The 17,149-nt window shown below is 49.8% G+C and overlaps 1 protein-coding gene across 1 annotated transcript in view; it reads left to right on the top strand.

The window, feature by feature from the left end:
* KCTD14 (potassium channel tetramerization domain containing 14) overlaps positions 1 to 17,149 on the top strand; it is a 29,654-nt gene extending 12,505 nt beyond the window's left edge. Inside the window, exons 2-4 of the mRNA XM_055583742.1 lie at positions 10,901 to 11,056; positions 11,163 to 11,315; positions 16,334 to 17,149. Coding sequence (XP_055439717.1) covers positions 10,901 to 11,056; positions 11,163 to 11,315; positions 16,334 to 16,996 — 972 coding nt within the window. The 3' untranslated portion in view covers positions 16,997 to 17,149. The remainder of the gene's footprint in view (positions 1 to 10,900; positions 11,057 to 11,162; positions 11,316 to 16,333) is intronic.

Genomic DNA, 17,149 nt, shown 5'->3' with positions numbered 1-17,149 from the left:
CCACAATAGGAGATGTTAACCATTCTGTATTAATAGACATTTTTGTTGTCCCCAAGTTTTTGATAACAAGCAAAGCTGCTACAAATCACGCAGAAAGTTGAGGAATGGGTTGCTGGTTGCTGAGACATAGGGTGTGTGCATTCAAAAATCTAACAGACACTTTTCAGCCTGTGCGTCACTTTTCACAGGAAGGTTTCTGACCCCCATTTCTAGGTAGTCTGGTTTAATAAGAGTGCACTGGGGCCCGGCAACCTGAATTTTTATAGACATCCTACCTGATCATCGTGATATGAGAACACACAATGAGAAACAGAGCCGTGTGGCCATGTTGCCGGGCCCCCAGCATCTGCCCTCTTCCCTGCAGCAACGTCATAAACTGTGACACCCCAACCCACAGCCTGCTGCCAACAAGCCAAGGCTGCCCTAATGAGTCATCAGGCACAGTGAGCAGACCCTTAGGGTGACAAAGCCTCTAAGGAAATCTTGATGGATTGTGTGTCTCCCAACCTGGAAGCCCTGAGTCACCCTGGTTACCAAGCAGCTCCCAATTCTGTTAGCTTTGCCATTTGTGGGAGGCAAACTCACCCCTCATTCAAATTGGGGCCCATCAAGGAAAAATTTATATCCCTGGGGAAATGATGACTCACGCAACAGAAGTGGTGGGTGAAGGACAGAGAGGAGAGGAGAAGAGAAAAGAAACAGAAACAAGGCTGAATTCATTCCGGGGGTGGGAGGAATTAAAAGGTGAAGGAAAAAGGAGTAGAGAGGGAAAGAAAGCAAAATGACTAGAATTTGAGGGAAGTCACAGAAAGGAACGAAAGAGAAAGGGGAGGGGGAGCAGGAAGGAGGAGAGGAGGAGAGAAAGGAAAGAAGACACGGAGCAGAACGTGGGATGAGCGCCTCAGCTGGCATTTTGGATCCGTCCAGAAAAAACTGCTCGTCAGATCTCAGGAAGACTCCGGTGGTGTCTGGCTTGGTTCTCAGGCCCTACCAATAAGCCAGCTTGCATTTTCAGCCTCACCAGCATTCCCCGGCAGTCTTCTGGGGGTGAGCGGTGGAGGTCAGTCTCTGAGCAGCGGGCAAAAACATACTGAGGAGCAGTCATACCCTGTGTGCCCAGGTAAGGGGTATGGCCTTCCTAGTCATTTGGCAACGAGGAATAGATCTTCAAAAAAGGTGCATACTCCTTGCGCAATGTCTTAGCTATAGAGGATGCTCCTTGCAGTGCTAGTTACGGTAAAGGAGAAAAAAGAATGAAGGCAGAAATGAAATGTTGTTTAATAGATTTATGATACATTCTTATGACACGCTGTGATATAGCCATTACAGTGGTATAGTTGAGCCCTTAATAAAATGGGGGAAATCTTCACAACACTAGATGAAAAAAATATGTGCATGTTTAAATTAATCTTTAATGTGTGTGATTCAAACTTCCCTGGGGGTCTAGTGGTTATGACTCTGTGTTTACACTGCAGGGGGTGCAGATTTGATCCCTGGTCAGGGAAGTTCTACATGCTACAGGATGTGACAAAATAATAATAATAAAGGTATGATTCCAATTTTGTTCGTGGATATGGGTGTAATGGGGATGGCATTGCCTCTGTCCTGACCCAAAGTCTTCTGCAAGCTCAGTTCAATACTGTGCTAAGAGGAAATTGTCTTGTTTTTCTTTTTTGTCAATCTCATGTCCAGCCTCTACCCCTTCCTCACTAGCCTCTTGCTCTCCCTGTAGGGGACATTCCCATCAAAGTCTTGCCAGGGCGGTAATTCCTAGTCCCTGCTCACACTGCAGAAGCCCATATGATTGGCTTCCTCTTCTGCCTGCCCCTGGTGTAGCCGGAGGCCCACCTGTGACCACGACAGTGGAAGTCACTCGGTCTTGCAGTGTGATCCTGGCCAGGCTCCTGCCACTGGGCCCCCTGAGCCCATCCCCTGGGAATACTGATGTGTGCATGCTTAGTCGCTTCAGTTGTGTCCAACTCTGTGCGACTCCATGGACTGTAGCCTGCCAGGCCCCTCTGTCCATGGGGATTCTCCAGGCAAGAATACTGGAGTGAGTTACCATACCCTCCTCCAGGGGATCTTCATGACCCAGGGATCAAACCTGCCTCTCTTAAGTGTCCTGCATTGGCAGGTGGGTTCTTTACCACTAGTGCCGCCTGGGAAGCCCAGGGAACACTGATGGTCTAAGAAATTTCCTTTTGGTTTATGGAGTTGGCCTTGGTTGGCCACCAGAAGCCTGGTCTGACACTTTCCCTGGGTTCAGCTGCTGGAAGTTCGGCCACCACTGCCCGCTCAGTGGGCAGCCCCCCTCCCTTCCTTGGGTTAGGGTGTCCTGGGGCTGCATGAGAAAGTGCCTGTCTGTGGTAATCAGGTGGGGCCTGCACCCTGGGGCTGGGCAGCCTGTAAAGGAGGAGCTGGATAGGATGCAGTTAATTCTTCTCCAGGAACCCAAGGACGATGAGCTGGCAGAGGTCCTGAACACAGGCTGCAGGATGTGCTCTTCTTAGTGACAGCAGGTAAATAGTAACTGGCTCCTAAAAAACTGGCCCTGCAAGCCAATAAATAGCTGACAGCATAACCTGAAAAAGAAGGTCTGGGGAAGAGATAGGAGGGCTTCCAGCTCTCAGATAGGACCAGAGAAAGGCCAGAGACCCAAGTGATGGCTCAGAGTGGGAGGCGCCACCCACCAGGAGTGAGAATCCACCGACTCTGGAGGTCCCAGGACTTGCAGCACTGTCCGTGTCAGCTATGCTGATCTATACTATCTTTGCTGGACAGAATTCCGTCAGAAGCCCTTAGATGAAAAGAGTCTCTGGGTATCCCTTGGGGAGGATTGAGGGAAAACAGCTGGAAAGATGATCCCCATTTCACAGCTGGTCTGGTAGGGGGAGCCAGGGGCAAGAATGGGTAGCAATGTTTGTTGTTGTTTTTTAGCAATGGGTTTTTAAAAAAAATCTTTTGGGACTTCCCTGGTGGTCCGGGGGTTAAGAATCTGCCTGCCAATGCAAGGGACACAGGTTCGAGCCTTGGTCCTGGAAGATCCCACATGCCAGGCAGCAACTAAGCCAAAGTGCCATGACTACTGAGCCCATGTGCCCTCGAGCCCATGCTCTGCAGCAAGAGAAGCCACCAGAGTGAGAAGCAGGCACACCGCAACTAAAGAGCACTGCAACTAGAGAAAGCCTGCATGCAGGAATAAAGACCCAGAGTGGTTAAAAAATAAATAAACACAGAAAAATTTTTAAAAATTGATTGAAGTATAACTCAGATACAGAGGAATGCACCCAAGTAATTTTCGCAAAATGTCAACATGCCTGTGTAACCATTACCTAGGCCACGACAAAAAACATAACTCAGGATCTCAGAAGTTTCCCATTTGGTGACAATGATGATTTTAAAGAGGAAAGTAGACAGGGTCTGAGAGCAAAGGAGGAAGGAAAGAAAAGATCCTCCCAGGTGCCAGTTGACTGTCATGTGGTCCTGGAAACACAGCAGGAGGCCCTGCTCGTCGGTATAAGCACCAGCTGTTGAACTGGCCTGCATGTAGAGCTCCAGGATACATACCTGGTGTTCAGAATCTGCCCTTGGAAACTTGGTGAGCCATGGGCAACCCTGCCAAGAAAAGCAAGGAACAGGGTGTTTGGAGAAGACCACAGACCAGGTAGGACAGGGCTGAGAGCCTGAGGGCAAACAGGAAAGAGGGTTGCTTCCAGGCTGGGAGGGCCTGGGAATGGTCCCAGGGGAGTGGCTGCCACAGTCACTATTTGTTCCCCCAAGTTACTGTTTGTCCAAGAATGATTCATGTAGGTTCCACTCATCAGTCCCTCCTTCTCTTCCCCACTGTGAGCTGCTGTGCCAAGGGCAGAGGGGCACGGGGGGACATGCACAGCTGTGACGCCAGGCAGACATGAGTTTGAACCCCAGCTCTAGGCTGTGTGACTCTGGAAAATTTCATTCCCTCTCTGACTTCAGTCAGAGAAATGGGACAATAACCTCATGCAATAGCTGTGAAGAGAAAATGAGATAAGCCACATAAAATGCGGCACTAAAAAAATGCTTGCTCACTTTTCTTTGTCCTTTTTCCATTTAACAAATATTTATCTGGGGCCTGGTGTAAAGCAGGCAGCTGTGCTAGGTGCTGGGAAGAGAGTGGTGAACAAAACCAGTATGGAGACTGGCTCCTGTTATGGAGCTTAGAATCTAATGAGGGAGAGACATTCAATAAACAAACATATACATGTTGTGAAAGAGAAGTACAATGTGTTATGAAAAAGAACATCAGGACTTCCCTGGTAATGCAGAGGGTGAGAATCCACCTGCCAGTGAAGGGGACATGGGTTCAATCCCTGTTCTGGGAACTTTCTACATGCTGCAGAGCAACCAAGCCCACGTACCACAATTACTCAGCCCGTGCTCCAGAGGCCGAGAGCTGCAATTACTGAGTCCCTGCGCCACAACGACTGAAGCTGTGAACCTAAAGCCTGTGCTATGCAACAAGAGAAAAGTGAAAGCGAAGTTGCTCAGTCGTGTCCGACTCTTTGCGACCCCGTGGACTGTAGCCTACCAGGCTTCTCTGTCCATGGGATTCTCTAGGCAAGAATACTGGAGTAGGTTACCATTTCCTTCTCCAGGGGATCTTCCCGGCCCAAGGGTCGAGCCCAGGTCTCTCGCATTGGAGCCAGACGCTTTAACCTCTGAGCCACCAGGCAATGAGAAGCCGGTACAAAAGGGCTGCAGCTAGAGAGCAGTCCTTGCTGTCTACAACTAGAGAAAGCCTGCGTGTAGTAACGACGACCCAGCACAGCCAAAAATAAATTAATAATAAATAAATAAAGCAGTGTGTACATGTCAAAAAAAAAAAAAAAAAGAATATCAGTGGTGACTTCCTTCCAACAGAGTGGTGAAGGAAGGCCTCTTGGGAGAGGTAACACTTAAACTAAGACCTTAAAGGATGAGAATGAACCAGGCATTTTGGAAAGCAGGACCCAAAGTGGGAAAAAGGCACAGATTTTGAAGCCAGATATGGATGGGTTTCAAATCTTGGGTCCACTACCTAGCAGCTGTGGGACTTTGGGTAAGTCCCTTTACCAGTTGGGGCCTCAGTTTTATCTTCCTTAAAATGGGCTAAAAACACTTTACAGAATTGTGACAATGAAACCCAACTGTGTATATCAAATGCCCTGCCTGGAGTCTCAGTAAAAATCAGTTCCCTTCCTATACCAGCTCTTGATTAATTGCTGAGCAACTGGCATAGAAATGATGCATGCACACATTTAATGCACGTGCGTGCGCACACACACACGTGCAGTACAGACACACCATCAAAAACACACACAGGCAGGACACAGGTACCTCCTCAAACTGGGGATTCAAGGAGAGGTCTATGAAGGTACTCTGCAGAGATATGGCAGGGACTGAGGAGAGAAGCAAGGAATAGTGCAGTCCCTCAGGGCAGCTAACTGCGGGGGCCTGAAAGGAAGACAGTGGTTACCAGAACCACAGAGAGGGTGTGGAGAGGGTGCCTGAGGGACACAGCAGACTCACACGGACCTGGTAGGGAGGGAGCTGGGGAATAAAGAGTCTGATCCCACTTCCCTTTTCCCTCTGATCTCCTCTAGGCCTCACAGTGGCCAAACTCAGATGCAAGCTGGAGGCCACAGTTATTGTATGGCATGCTCAGTCGCTCAGTCGTGTCCCTTTGCGTCCCCACGGACAGTGACCCACCAGGCTCCTCTGTCCGTGGGGTTTCTCCGGGCGAGAACACTGGAGAGGGTTGCCATGCCCTCCTCCAGGGATCTTTCTGACTCAGGGATGGAACCCACATCTCTTTTGTCTCTTGCATTGGCAGATGGGTTCTTTACCACCAGTGTCGTCTGAGAAGCCCTCTGTCTTCCACACATGATTTCTTTTTAATTTTTAAAAATTTATTTATTTTTATTGTATTCTATTTGTTTGGCCATGTTGCTCAGCTTTTGGGATCTTAGCTCCCTGACCAAGGATCAAACCCGTGCCCCCTGCAGGGGAAGGACAGAGTCCTAACCGCTGGACCACCAGGGAATTCTATGACTTCTTTTTTTAAAAAAATAAATAAGAAACACTCCTAGACAGTGTTTGGAAAAGAAAGAAAGAAAGGAATGAGGGAAGGAGGGAAGACAGGTCCTTGTCCAACTCCTAGTACCTGATACCATGATTGACACATAGTAGGTCCTCAGGTATGTTTCCCCATCTCTAAAGGGGAATAGCACTACCTGCTATTTGTTCTGAAGATGAAATAAAACTCTCCAAAGAACCTGGCCCAAAGTCAGATCAGTCCGGTTCAGTCCTGGACCAGTCTATAAAGACCTGGATATTCCTCAAAGGGCATAGGGCAGAGGGAAGGGAAGAGGGTCCTTGTGGGTTGGCAGGGGTCTCCGCCACTGCGGAACTCACAAAGGGAGCCTTATGTGGGAGTGGTGGCAGGATGCTTCGAATGACAGCTGGGCCCAGGGCTGCCAGGCCTGGGCTGGGCTGGGTTGGGCACACTGCCACAGGCGGCCCTCTGAGGGCCCTTTCATCTGAGTCCCAGCTGCCACTTGGCCGGCTGGCCCGAAGCCCAGCAGCCTGGAGAGGAGAGGGGCTGGCAGCTTTGTCTTAGGAAGAAGAACAAAGAGGAGGGCAGAGGGAAGCAGTGCTTGCTCTTGGATTCAGGCCAAAGGGAAACAAGATCCAGTTCTAGGCAACACCAAGGTACTCTTTGAATTCCTTTGTTGCGTAGAATTAAGCAAGACAGTTTCACAGAGACGGTCTCAAACAATATCCCAACCCCCACCATGTTACAGGTGGAGAACTGAGGCCCAGAGACGGGCAGGGACCTGGCCAAGGTTACAAGTGAACGGCAGAGCCACAGCTGGTCTGTCTCTTGTCCCCTGGTGCTACAGGATTCTGAGAGAGGCACTTCACCTCTGGGATCCCTGGGGTTCTCATACGTAAAATAGAGGTGCTAATTCCTGTTTTGAATGGTGAGGGTCAAATGTGCTAATGGATATAAAAGGAAGAAGAGGGCTATTTGACTTAGGTCTTAAAGGCTGTGTAGGAGTTTTCCAGAGAGAAGGCGCTGGTGAGGAAAGGCATTCTGAGCACAAGGAACAGCATAAACAAAGTTCAAGAAAGTATAGGAATTTAGGTTATTTCAGGGCAGCTGGAGCTGGGGGAGAAACCGGAAATGGGGCCCAGGCTTCTTGATGCTGTCAGAAGTGCCCACTGCCCCTCCAAGTGTCCAGCCCTCCTTTCTGTGGTGATGACCTTTCAGAACACAGCCTCCCCATGGAATCATCCTGGCCCATGCAGCTGATCAGCCCTCTGGGAGGAGTCAGACAATGTGAGGGGAAGGGGCTTCATGCGCTGGGCAGAGCTGACCTGGCCCGTGGGAGGCTCCCTAACCCAGATGTGGCAGGTAGGGAGGCCTGCTTTGAGGCGGTCACAGCTGCCTCTCCATGGTTCAGTCCTGTTTGCAAGTCATATTATTCAAGGTATACACTTGTACCCAGTGTCTCAGTCCATCCAGGCTGCTATGACAAAAATACTGTAAATTGAGTGGTTTATACAGAACATTTATTTCACACCGTTCTGGAGGTTAGGAAGTAGAAGATCATGGTGCTGGTGGATCTGGTGTCTGATGAAAGCCCACTTTCTGGTTCATAGATGGCCATCTTCTTTCTGAGTCCTCATATGATGGAAGGAAGGAGCCAGAGAACTCCCTGGGGGTTTCTTTTACAAGGGCACTAATCCCATCATTTCATGACTTAATCACCTCCCAAAGGCACCACCTAACATCATCACATTGATGATTAGGTCTCAATGTGACTTTTGGAGGGAGACAAACATTCAGACCACAGCACCCAGATACAAAGAAATTCTTTACAGTCACAGAAAGAATTCTGGAGTGAGAAAGACATGGAGTTTAAGCTTGGTTCTGTCAATTACCAGCTGTGTGGCCTTCTGTCCATTCACTGAACTTCCCGAGCCTCAGCTCCCTCATCTGTAGAGTAATCTAACTGCTTGGAAGAACTCATACAAGAGTCTGTGTTCAGTGTGGGTGCTCCACACATGATCATTTTCATTTCCCTCCTTTCCCTGGCACAGCTGACCCCTCTGCTGGGAGGAGTCCCTGGCAGGCTTCTCTCAACAAAGCTTTCCCTGCCTCAAGACCAGCTTACAGGCCACCTCTTCCATGAAGCCTTTCCAGATCCCTCACACCAGAAAGCTGACTTCCTCTTGGGCTGCCTTGTGCTTGTCCTTTGTTATTGTGTTTTGTTTTGCTCTTTCACACTTTTTCATGTTCACTGCAACTAGTGACATACTATAAATATGTATTAAGAAAAACATTTCTTTTTTATAGATTTGTTTGCTTGTTTTGACTGAGCTAGGTCTTCGTTGCTGTGTGGGCTTGCCTCTCGTTGCAGCAAGCAGGGGCTACTCTCTAGTCGTGGTGTACACATTGCAGTGACTGCTTTTGTTGTGGAGCACAGGATCTAGGACATGAGGGCTTCAGAAGCTGTGGCTTCTGGGCTCTAGAGCACAGCTCAGTAGTTGTGGCACACAGCTTAGCTACTCTGTGGCATGTGGAATCTTCCCGCATCAGGGATCAAACTTGCGTCTCCCAGGCTAGCAGGTGGATTCTTTACCACCAAGTGCCACCAGGGAAGCCCAAGAAAACCTTTCTTAATCAATAATTTCCTCTCTCTAATTCTATCCCACTCATACGGAATAACCAACAGTAACATTCACTGTGCATCCTTCTACACTTTTCTAAGTATACATTCACATGTGTGTGCTTGTGCTCAGCCATGTCTGACTCTTTGCAACCCTTTGGGCTGTAGCCTGCCAGGTTCCTCTATCCATGGGATTTTTCAGGCAAGAATACTGGAGTGGGTTGCCATGCCCTCCTTCAGGGGATCTTCCTGACGCAGGGACTGAACCCACATCTCCTGTGTCTCCTGCATTGTAGGCAGATTCTTTACCCACTGAGCCATCAGGGAAGCCCATATGTTCACATAAATAGATATAAATTTATATACTGAATTCCCATAGTATACACTGCTCTGATGTTTATTTTTAATTGCTTAATAAATCATGAGAGGCTTCCCAAGTGGTGCAGTGGTAAAGAATCTATCTGCCAATGCAGGAGACACAGGAGAGACCCGGTCTGATCACTGGATCAGGGAGATCCCCTGGAAGATGACATGGCCACCCACTCCAGTATTCTTGTCTGGAGAATCCCATGGACAGAGGAGCCTGTCAGGCTCCTCTGTCCATGGGGTTGCAAAGAGTTGGACACAACTGAAGTGACTTCAACATGCATGGATGCGTGGGTTTTGGGGAAGAGGATCGCTGAGACAAAGTGGCATTTTCATCACACTCTATCAAGGATACACATTATCACCATAATTTCTGACTCCTGCTGTTGACCTTGATCACCTGGATAATCACCTGGCAAAGTTGTCTCTGTCATTTTCTCCACTGTGCATTTACTCTTCTATTCCCCTCTCTTTCCATATTGTCCTCTTTGGAAGGTCACTATGCAGGCCTATACTGCTGCTGCTAAGTTGCTTCAGTCATGTCTGACTCTGTGCGACCCCACAGACGGCAGCCCACCAGGCTCCCCTGTCCCTGGGATTCTCCAGGCAAGAACACTGGAGTGGGTTGCCATTTCCTTCTCCAATGCATGGAAGTGAAAAGTTAAAGTGAAATTACTCAGTCGTGTCCGACTCTTAGGGACCCCATGGACTGCAGCCTACCAGGCTCCACCGTCCATGGAATTTTCCAGGCAAGAATACTGGAGTGGGTTGCCATTTCCTTCTCCAAGAGTTATTCCCCACTTCATAAGGATTGTGTTTTTTTTAATAGTTATTTTTAATTTTTTAAAGTTTTATTTATTTATTTTTGGCTGCATTGGGTCTTGGTGGCTGTGCAGGGTCTTTATCTAGTTGCAGGGGAGGGGGCTATTCTCTAGCTGGGACGGGAGGACTTCTAGTGCCGGTGGGCTCCAGCAGTTGCAGCTCGCAAGCTCTGCTGCTGCTGCTGCTAAGTCGCTTCAGTCGTGTCTGACTCTGTGACCCCATAGACGGCAGCCCACCAGGCTACCCCATCCCTGGGGTTCTCCAGGCAAGAATACTGGAGTGGGTTGCCATTTCCTTCTCCAATGCATGAAAGTGAAAAGTGAAAGTGAAGTCATTCAGTCGTGTCCGACTCTTAGGGACCCCATGGACTGCAGCCTACCAGGCTCCTCCATCCATGGGATTTTCCAGGCAAGAGTACTGGAGTGGGGTGCCATTGCCTTCTCCCTCACAAGCTCTCAGTTCAGTTCAGTTCAGTCGCTCAGTCGTGTCGGACTCTTTGCGACCCCATGAATCGCAGCACACCAGGCCTCCCTGTCCATCACCAACTCCCAGAGTTCACTCTCTTTTCCTTACTTGTGGCCCCTGGGTTTAGGTGCCACGGGGCATGTGGAATCTTTCTGGACCAGGGGGGGCCCAGGGATTGAACCCAGGTTCTCTGCATCGGCAGGCAGATTCTTCAATAATAATATATTAATAATCCCGGATCACCAGGATTATATTTTACCAGCAAAATAACACACACAGCAGGTACCTAGCATGTGCTGCACTTTCAGCAGCTGATCTGAGGTGACTATATAATCCACTCTCCCCTGGCTCACTTTTCTTACCTGTAAAATGCGTGTTTCTCATCCTTCACCCCCACGACTGTATGAGTGGACAGTGTCCAGGGCGTCAACGTCAGTTCCCTCTCCCTTCCCCATTTGGCTGTCCAGCAACCCAGACACGAGAGGGGCATTGACCAGCCTAGGGTGTCACCGCCAACTGCAGCCCAATCAGGGCTCTCACCACACCCTGGGTAGGATTCCCCCACCCCCGGGCGGGAGCCAGGTGCACTTCGGCCGGCCACAGGTACCCCGCATGGGCCAGAGCCCGTGGGGCCGGGGAAGATGAGCCAGACCTCGGCGCCCGACTCCCGGCCAAGCGGCCGGGCCGCGCCCCCCGCGGGCAGGCGGACGGTGAGTGCGAAGCCGGCAGCGGGCGTGCAGACCCGCCCTGCTCCGGGCCCGCCGCCCTCCCTTTCCCCACTCCTTCCAGGGCCCTCTAACCCTTCCCTCCCCGCAGGTCCGGGTTCCCCTGCTTCGCGCGCGCCCCTCTCGGCCTGCGGCTGGGGGCTCTCCGCCTGGGCTGTTCCTGACGCTTCGATCTCTCCTGCAGCGCCCAGGTCTCGGCGTCGGTTCCGGCTCAGTCCAGCCGCTCCTGGTTGCCCTCTTTCCGGCTTGGCTGCCTTTGTGTGGTCTCCTCCCTGTCTGCTTTGTGTCTCTTATCGCAGCCCCTCTGGCTTGCCCCTCCTCCTTCCCTGCCCCACCCCTCCTGCCGGTGGGAGAAGCCCCCACTGGGGGCGGGCCCGAGTATCGTCCCCTCACCCCTACCCCACCGCACCCCTTCTGCAACCTGAACCCCTGCCCTCTGGCTGGCTCCTGAGTCTTCCTGCTTGCCTGTTTCCTCCCAGGATTTGAGGGGGTGGAGGGGGGGAGTGTGGACCAAAGGGGAGTATCAAGAAAAAGCCCAGTGCACTCTAGTATCTGAACATTCTCACCTCTGCCGGGCTAGGTGCCATCTCGAAGGCTTGTAGGAAGGGAAAGCAGACCCAGCCTTGGGGTGACTATGGCATTTTCCAGTCAGGTGATGGCAGCCTTATTGTTGTTGGCTGTTGACAAAGTCACCTGGTCAGAGGTGTGGCCACCCAACGTGCCCAATAAATGTCTGAATTAATTACCAGAAGAGGGAGGAAGCCTGGACGGCCCCTGATGCGAAGTAGGGCAAGACTGGCCTTTATTAGAACCGCGGGGTGCTCCTGTGAGTCAGTGCTGAGAGTGAAAGTGAAAGTGAAATCGCTCAGTCGTGTCCGACTGTTTGCGACCCCGTGGACTTGCGACCCCGTGGACTGTAGCCCACCAGGCTCCTCTGTCCATGGGATTCTCCAGGCAAGAGTACTGGAGTGGGGATCTTCCTCATCCAGGGATCGAACCCAGGTCTCCGGCATTGCAGGCAGACGCTTTACCCTCTTAGCCACCAGGGAAGCCCTAAGTGCGGTTCAATTCAACAGACACATTGAGCAGCCCCCTGTGCTGAGCCCTGCAGTATGTACTGGTAACATGAAGATGAATCTGGGAATAGTCCTCCTTTAGGAACCTTCCACGGTTGTGGGGCATCCAGATGAAAGGACAAAATTACAAGACAGAGATAACTACCATGACGAGGGAAGTACATGAGCCTCTGAAATCACAAGCAGACACCCATTCAGAAAATTCCCAGAGCAATTAACTTGAAGGCTGAGTGACGGGACCGTGGGTGGTAAGCGAGTGACGTCCTGTGGACAGCGGGGCCCAGCGTGCTCTGGTTGGGTCGGGAAGGGAAACCAGTACGTGGCTCTGGTAGTTGATTGTCAGGGTTACAAAGAGCCTTGTAAACCTAGTTAAGGAGTCTGGAGTTTACCTTTAAAGAAATGTGGGATCACTGAAGTGGTTGATGCAGGTAGTGACTAGATCAGATTTGCACTTCTGAGAAACTGCTCTGGTTTCAGAGTTGAGATTGGATTGGGTGAGGACATTCCAGGGAGCCAGGAGCCATGGATCTGACCAGGCATTTAGAATCACCAGGATTTAGTGACTCATTACCTGTGTGTGGGGAGGTTGAGGACATGAGCAGAGTGCAAGATTTCAGTCTAGGTTTCTGGCTCAGATGACTGAGACAGGATGCAGTGGGAAAATGTCCAAGTTGTGGTATGGGGAGAGATCTTGGGGCTTGGGGACATATGACTGGAGATGTCCCTCCACTGACTAGACTAAGAGTGACATAAGGAAATGTATGAATGTTTGGTGGGGTTAGAGTTGGGCCTGTCTGATTCATCCCTGTGTACCAGCACTAGCCTGATACCCACATTTCCCCAGCCCATGCACACAGGTCAGGCTTGCCCATCGAGGAATGCTTCAGCAGGGTGACTGGGTAGAACAGGTGGGGAGGAGGGGCCATGAGGAAGGGCTGGTAGTCTAGAAGAGGGATGGGAAAGAAGTCTTTGTCTGCTAGAAACAAATACAGCAGTATTCAGGGATGACGTAGGGGGTTTGGGATTCCCAAAGAGGTTTGGCGTTTTTAGAAAACACGGAGGGAAAAGGGACAGAATTAAGAAGCTTGGGAACAGGGCCCAGGTCTTGGGTGTTAAAGAAATGGGGGTGAAGATATCAGGGCAGGAGACTATTTTGTTTAGTATCTGGAAATGAGCTTCAGAAACAACATTTGAAGTGGTTAGATTCATTACACTTTCAGAGCTGAAGAGACTCAGAGTTCTCTTCATCCATTTTGCCTCCCTATGTCATAGATGACTAAGCTTAAGCTCAGAGTGGCTCAGGCGGTAAAAAGAGTCTATCTGCTATGCAGGAGACCCAGGTTCGATCCCTGGGTCAAGAAGATCCCCTGCAGAAGGGAATGGCAACCTACTCCAGTATTCTTGCCTGGAAAATCCCATGGATGGAGGAGCCTGGTGGGCCCCAATCCATGGGGTCATGAAGCATCATACGTGACTGAGGGACTTAAACACTCAAGCCCGGAGAAGGAAGTGAGATGCCCCAGGAACATAGCTAATAACTTGGCAGCAGTGGGACTGGGTGTTGGGAGGGTGGGAGTAGATCACTCATACTGTCCTGCAATCAGACTGACACGGATTTGATCCCAGCTGCCACTTCCCAGGTGGTGCTAGTGGTAAAAAACCCACCTGCCAATGTAGGAGACATAAGAGACAGTTCAATCTCTGGATCAGAAAGATCCCCTGGAGGAGGGCATGGCAACCCACTCCAGTATTCTTGCCTGGAGAATCCCATGGACTGAGGAGCCTGATGGACTACAGTCACTGGGTTCGCAAAGAGTCAGACAAGACTGAAGCAACTTATCCCACAGCACAGCGACTTTCTCACTTCTTGACTGGGTGATCCTTCTTTCTGACCTTTCCTTACCTGTAATGTGGGGATGTTAAGAGCACCTGTGAGCTTTCAGTGGTAGAGGAGTGAGGAGAATCTATCATCAATCCACTCAGGGGTTAGAGTCTGCAACTTCCCATTTAACTTCCTGGTTTACGGAACCACCTTTGGGTTAACCAAACACCCTTGCCAAAGAGCCTGGAGGTTTATGGGAAAAGGAGAGAGTCACACGTCCTGGGCTTATTTTTCTCAAGGCTGAATTGTTTGGCTGCTGTCAGAATGCATCTTTTCTCCCCTCTCCATTCCAGCTAGCATAACTGTCCCTTGGTAGGAGCTGTTGCTATGGCAACTTGGTTCTTCCCCCGAAATCTGGCAGTCTTGAGCTCTCTTAATTCCGGTACTTTAATCTTAGAGATAGAGCCCACAGACAAGTTGAAAAGGAAGTCACACCTAAATCAGACTGAAGGACATTCATATACCCCTGGCCCTGCAATGACCTGCAATCAAGTCTCCAGTTTGGAAATCCAGCTTTCCCTCCAACACTGTAGATCTTTCCCACACCAACAGCCATCGCATCCCCTAGGAGACCTTCCCTGACAGCCTCCAGCACTCGTCCACAGAAAGAGCCAATCCCTTTTACCTTTGAGTCTTCCCCCTCAGCACCTACACATTGAAACCATCTGTTTGCTTCTCTCCTCTGTGAGCTCCTCAAGGGCAGGAACTGTGTCATGTTTATCTGCTTAAGAGAAGGCTTGGATGGAATAGGTCCTTCCTACATTTTGTTGGATGACTAGGAAATGAAGAGTAGAGGTGTTTGAAGGTTGAAAATTAACTTCTGTGATCACTAAGTGCAAGCTTCGGGGTAAATCAGATTTGAGTTCAAATCCTGTGACATTATCACTTAATAACTGGTTGATCTTGAGCAACTTAAACCTCACCTCCTTAAGCCTTAGTTTCTTCATCTGGAAAATGGGGGTTTACTACGTTCTTCATAGGATTGCTGTTAAGGTGGAGTTAGTAACTTTGTACAGTTAATAGACTGTGAGGGGAGGTCTGCTTGTTCCTCATTGTTCCAGCTGCCTGACACAAAGTAGGTGCATACATGCTTTATTGCTGCTGCTGCTGCTGCTAAGTCGCTTCAGTTGTGCGACCCCGTGGACAGCAGCCCACCAGGCTCCCCCATCCCTGGGATTCTCTAGGGAAGAACACTGGAGTGGGTTGCCATTCCTTCTCCACATGCTTTATTGAATGGATTTTAAATGATGAAAGGTGTTCAGGAAGCTGGTTTGTAAGATAATTGATGTATCACCTCATGTGTAATAATCACTAATAGAGTATTCAGATATTTTTGTTAGGTCTGTGGGGCAGCACTTAGTATCCCCCAAATGAAGCCTGACCCTCAGTCTCTTTTCAAGTCCCTGTCTGCATTGGCCTGTGGGCATCTCCAGGCAGATACTGCGTGGGTCTTACCCACATTCTTAGTGCTCAGCCCAAGACAAGAGGCCTCTAAAAATTCTGATGAACAGCTAAATCTATGTTTGCACCATACATTACCATTTATGAGGCAGTTTTACACCTGCTGTATTTGGTTTTACTGACCTTGTCACCACCAAGGATATTCCTGTTATTTAATCCCATGGACCCTTATTTTGAAAAAGTACCCATCAAACACATTCCGTTTGTCATGTCATGCCAACTGCAGCCAGAATTTCTGATCTATACGAAATAAGAATTTTTATCACCATTCCCAGCACAGGATGCGGACACACAGTAAGTACCAAAGAAATGATTCCTGGATTGAATTTATGTATGGTTTCTTTAACCTTTCTAAAAGGTTGAAAATGCATTTCTCCCTTTTCCTGATGCCTTAAAAAAAAAAAACCAAAACAAACTATGTCTTATATCTAAGCATTCCTGTCAGGAACTCATGTCTTTACAAAAGCTCCAAATCCTTATTTTATGAATAAGGGATCTGAGGCCTAGGGAGGGGGAAAGTCTTGCCACAGGCCACACACTTCAGCAGTATTGTCCCTGCAGCTTGCTTCCATAGCAGCTTCCTCCACTAATATTATGTGACCTAAATGAGAAAATTCAAATGCTTGAATTCGGTATTCTTATTTCAAACCAAAATATTTCCCTCCCTTAAAATGCCTACTCTCTGTAGCATAAATAGAACCCCCTTCCATAAGATGGACATTCCAGTAAGCTGAAGCCAGTTGGCTCCTCTAAATTCTGTAGGGTATTATACTTTGGATGAAAATGAATCATGAGCTCCCTGGAGATGGCGCTGTTGGTCACTCTGCCTCTTGTGCCCCCCAGGAATCTCCGGTGGTGGAGCTGAACGTGGGGGGTGAGTTCTATACCACCACCGTGGGCACCCTGAGGAAATTCCCAGGCTCAAAGCTGGCAGAGATGTTCTCCAGCCCCACCAAGGCCTGCCTGGATGCCGAGGGACGCTTCTTCATCGATCGCTGCGGCACCTACTTTGGACCCATCCTGGAGTATCTGCGCAGTGGGCAGCTGCCCACCCAGCACATCCCGGAGGTGTACCGTGAGGCTCAGCACTACGAGATCAAGCCCTTGATCAAACACCTGGAGGACACGCCGCAGATCTTCGGTGAGCAGGTGGCGCGGAAGCAGTTCTTGCTGCAGGTGCCAGGCTACAGCGAGAACCTGGAGCTCATGGTGCGTCTGGCGCGGGCGGAGGCCGTGGCGGCGCGCTGCTCCCGGGTCCTGGTGTGCCTGGTACGGAATGAAAAGGAGGATGCAAACTGCGCAGACGCCCTGCGCTCCCTGGAGGCGAACAAAAGGTCAGTGGTCAAATTCGGGCCTTGGAAGGCAGCCCTGGATATCAGTGACCTCCTGGACTGCCTGAACATGGACATTAAGGCCCAAGGGTACCAGGTATGCTATTCACACAACAGTCCGTTACCAGCCAAGGTCTCCGACTACTTCTATACGTTCAGCTTCAGCTGGTGGTGATCCCCAGGGGCCGGGGCTCTTTGTTATGGGCTGTGGTGGGAAGTATGAAATTAAAAGTTGCCTTAAAGAGCCATCTTTCTTTAAACTACAAACAACAACAACAACAACACAACACACAGGAGTTCCCTTGTGGTCCAGTGGTTAAGAATCCAC

Source organism: Bubalus kerabau, chromosome 5 (assembly GCF_029407905.1).
Source record: "Bubalus kerabau isolate K-KA32 ecotype Philippines breed swamp buffalo chromosome 5, PCC_UOA_SB_1v2, whole genome shotgun sequence".
Lineage (NCBI taxonomy): Eukaryota > Metazoa > Chordata > Mammalia > Artiodactyla > Bovidae > Bubalus > Bubalus kerabau.
This window is presented reverse-complemented; position numbering and strand designations above follow the sequence as displayed.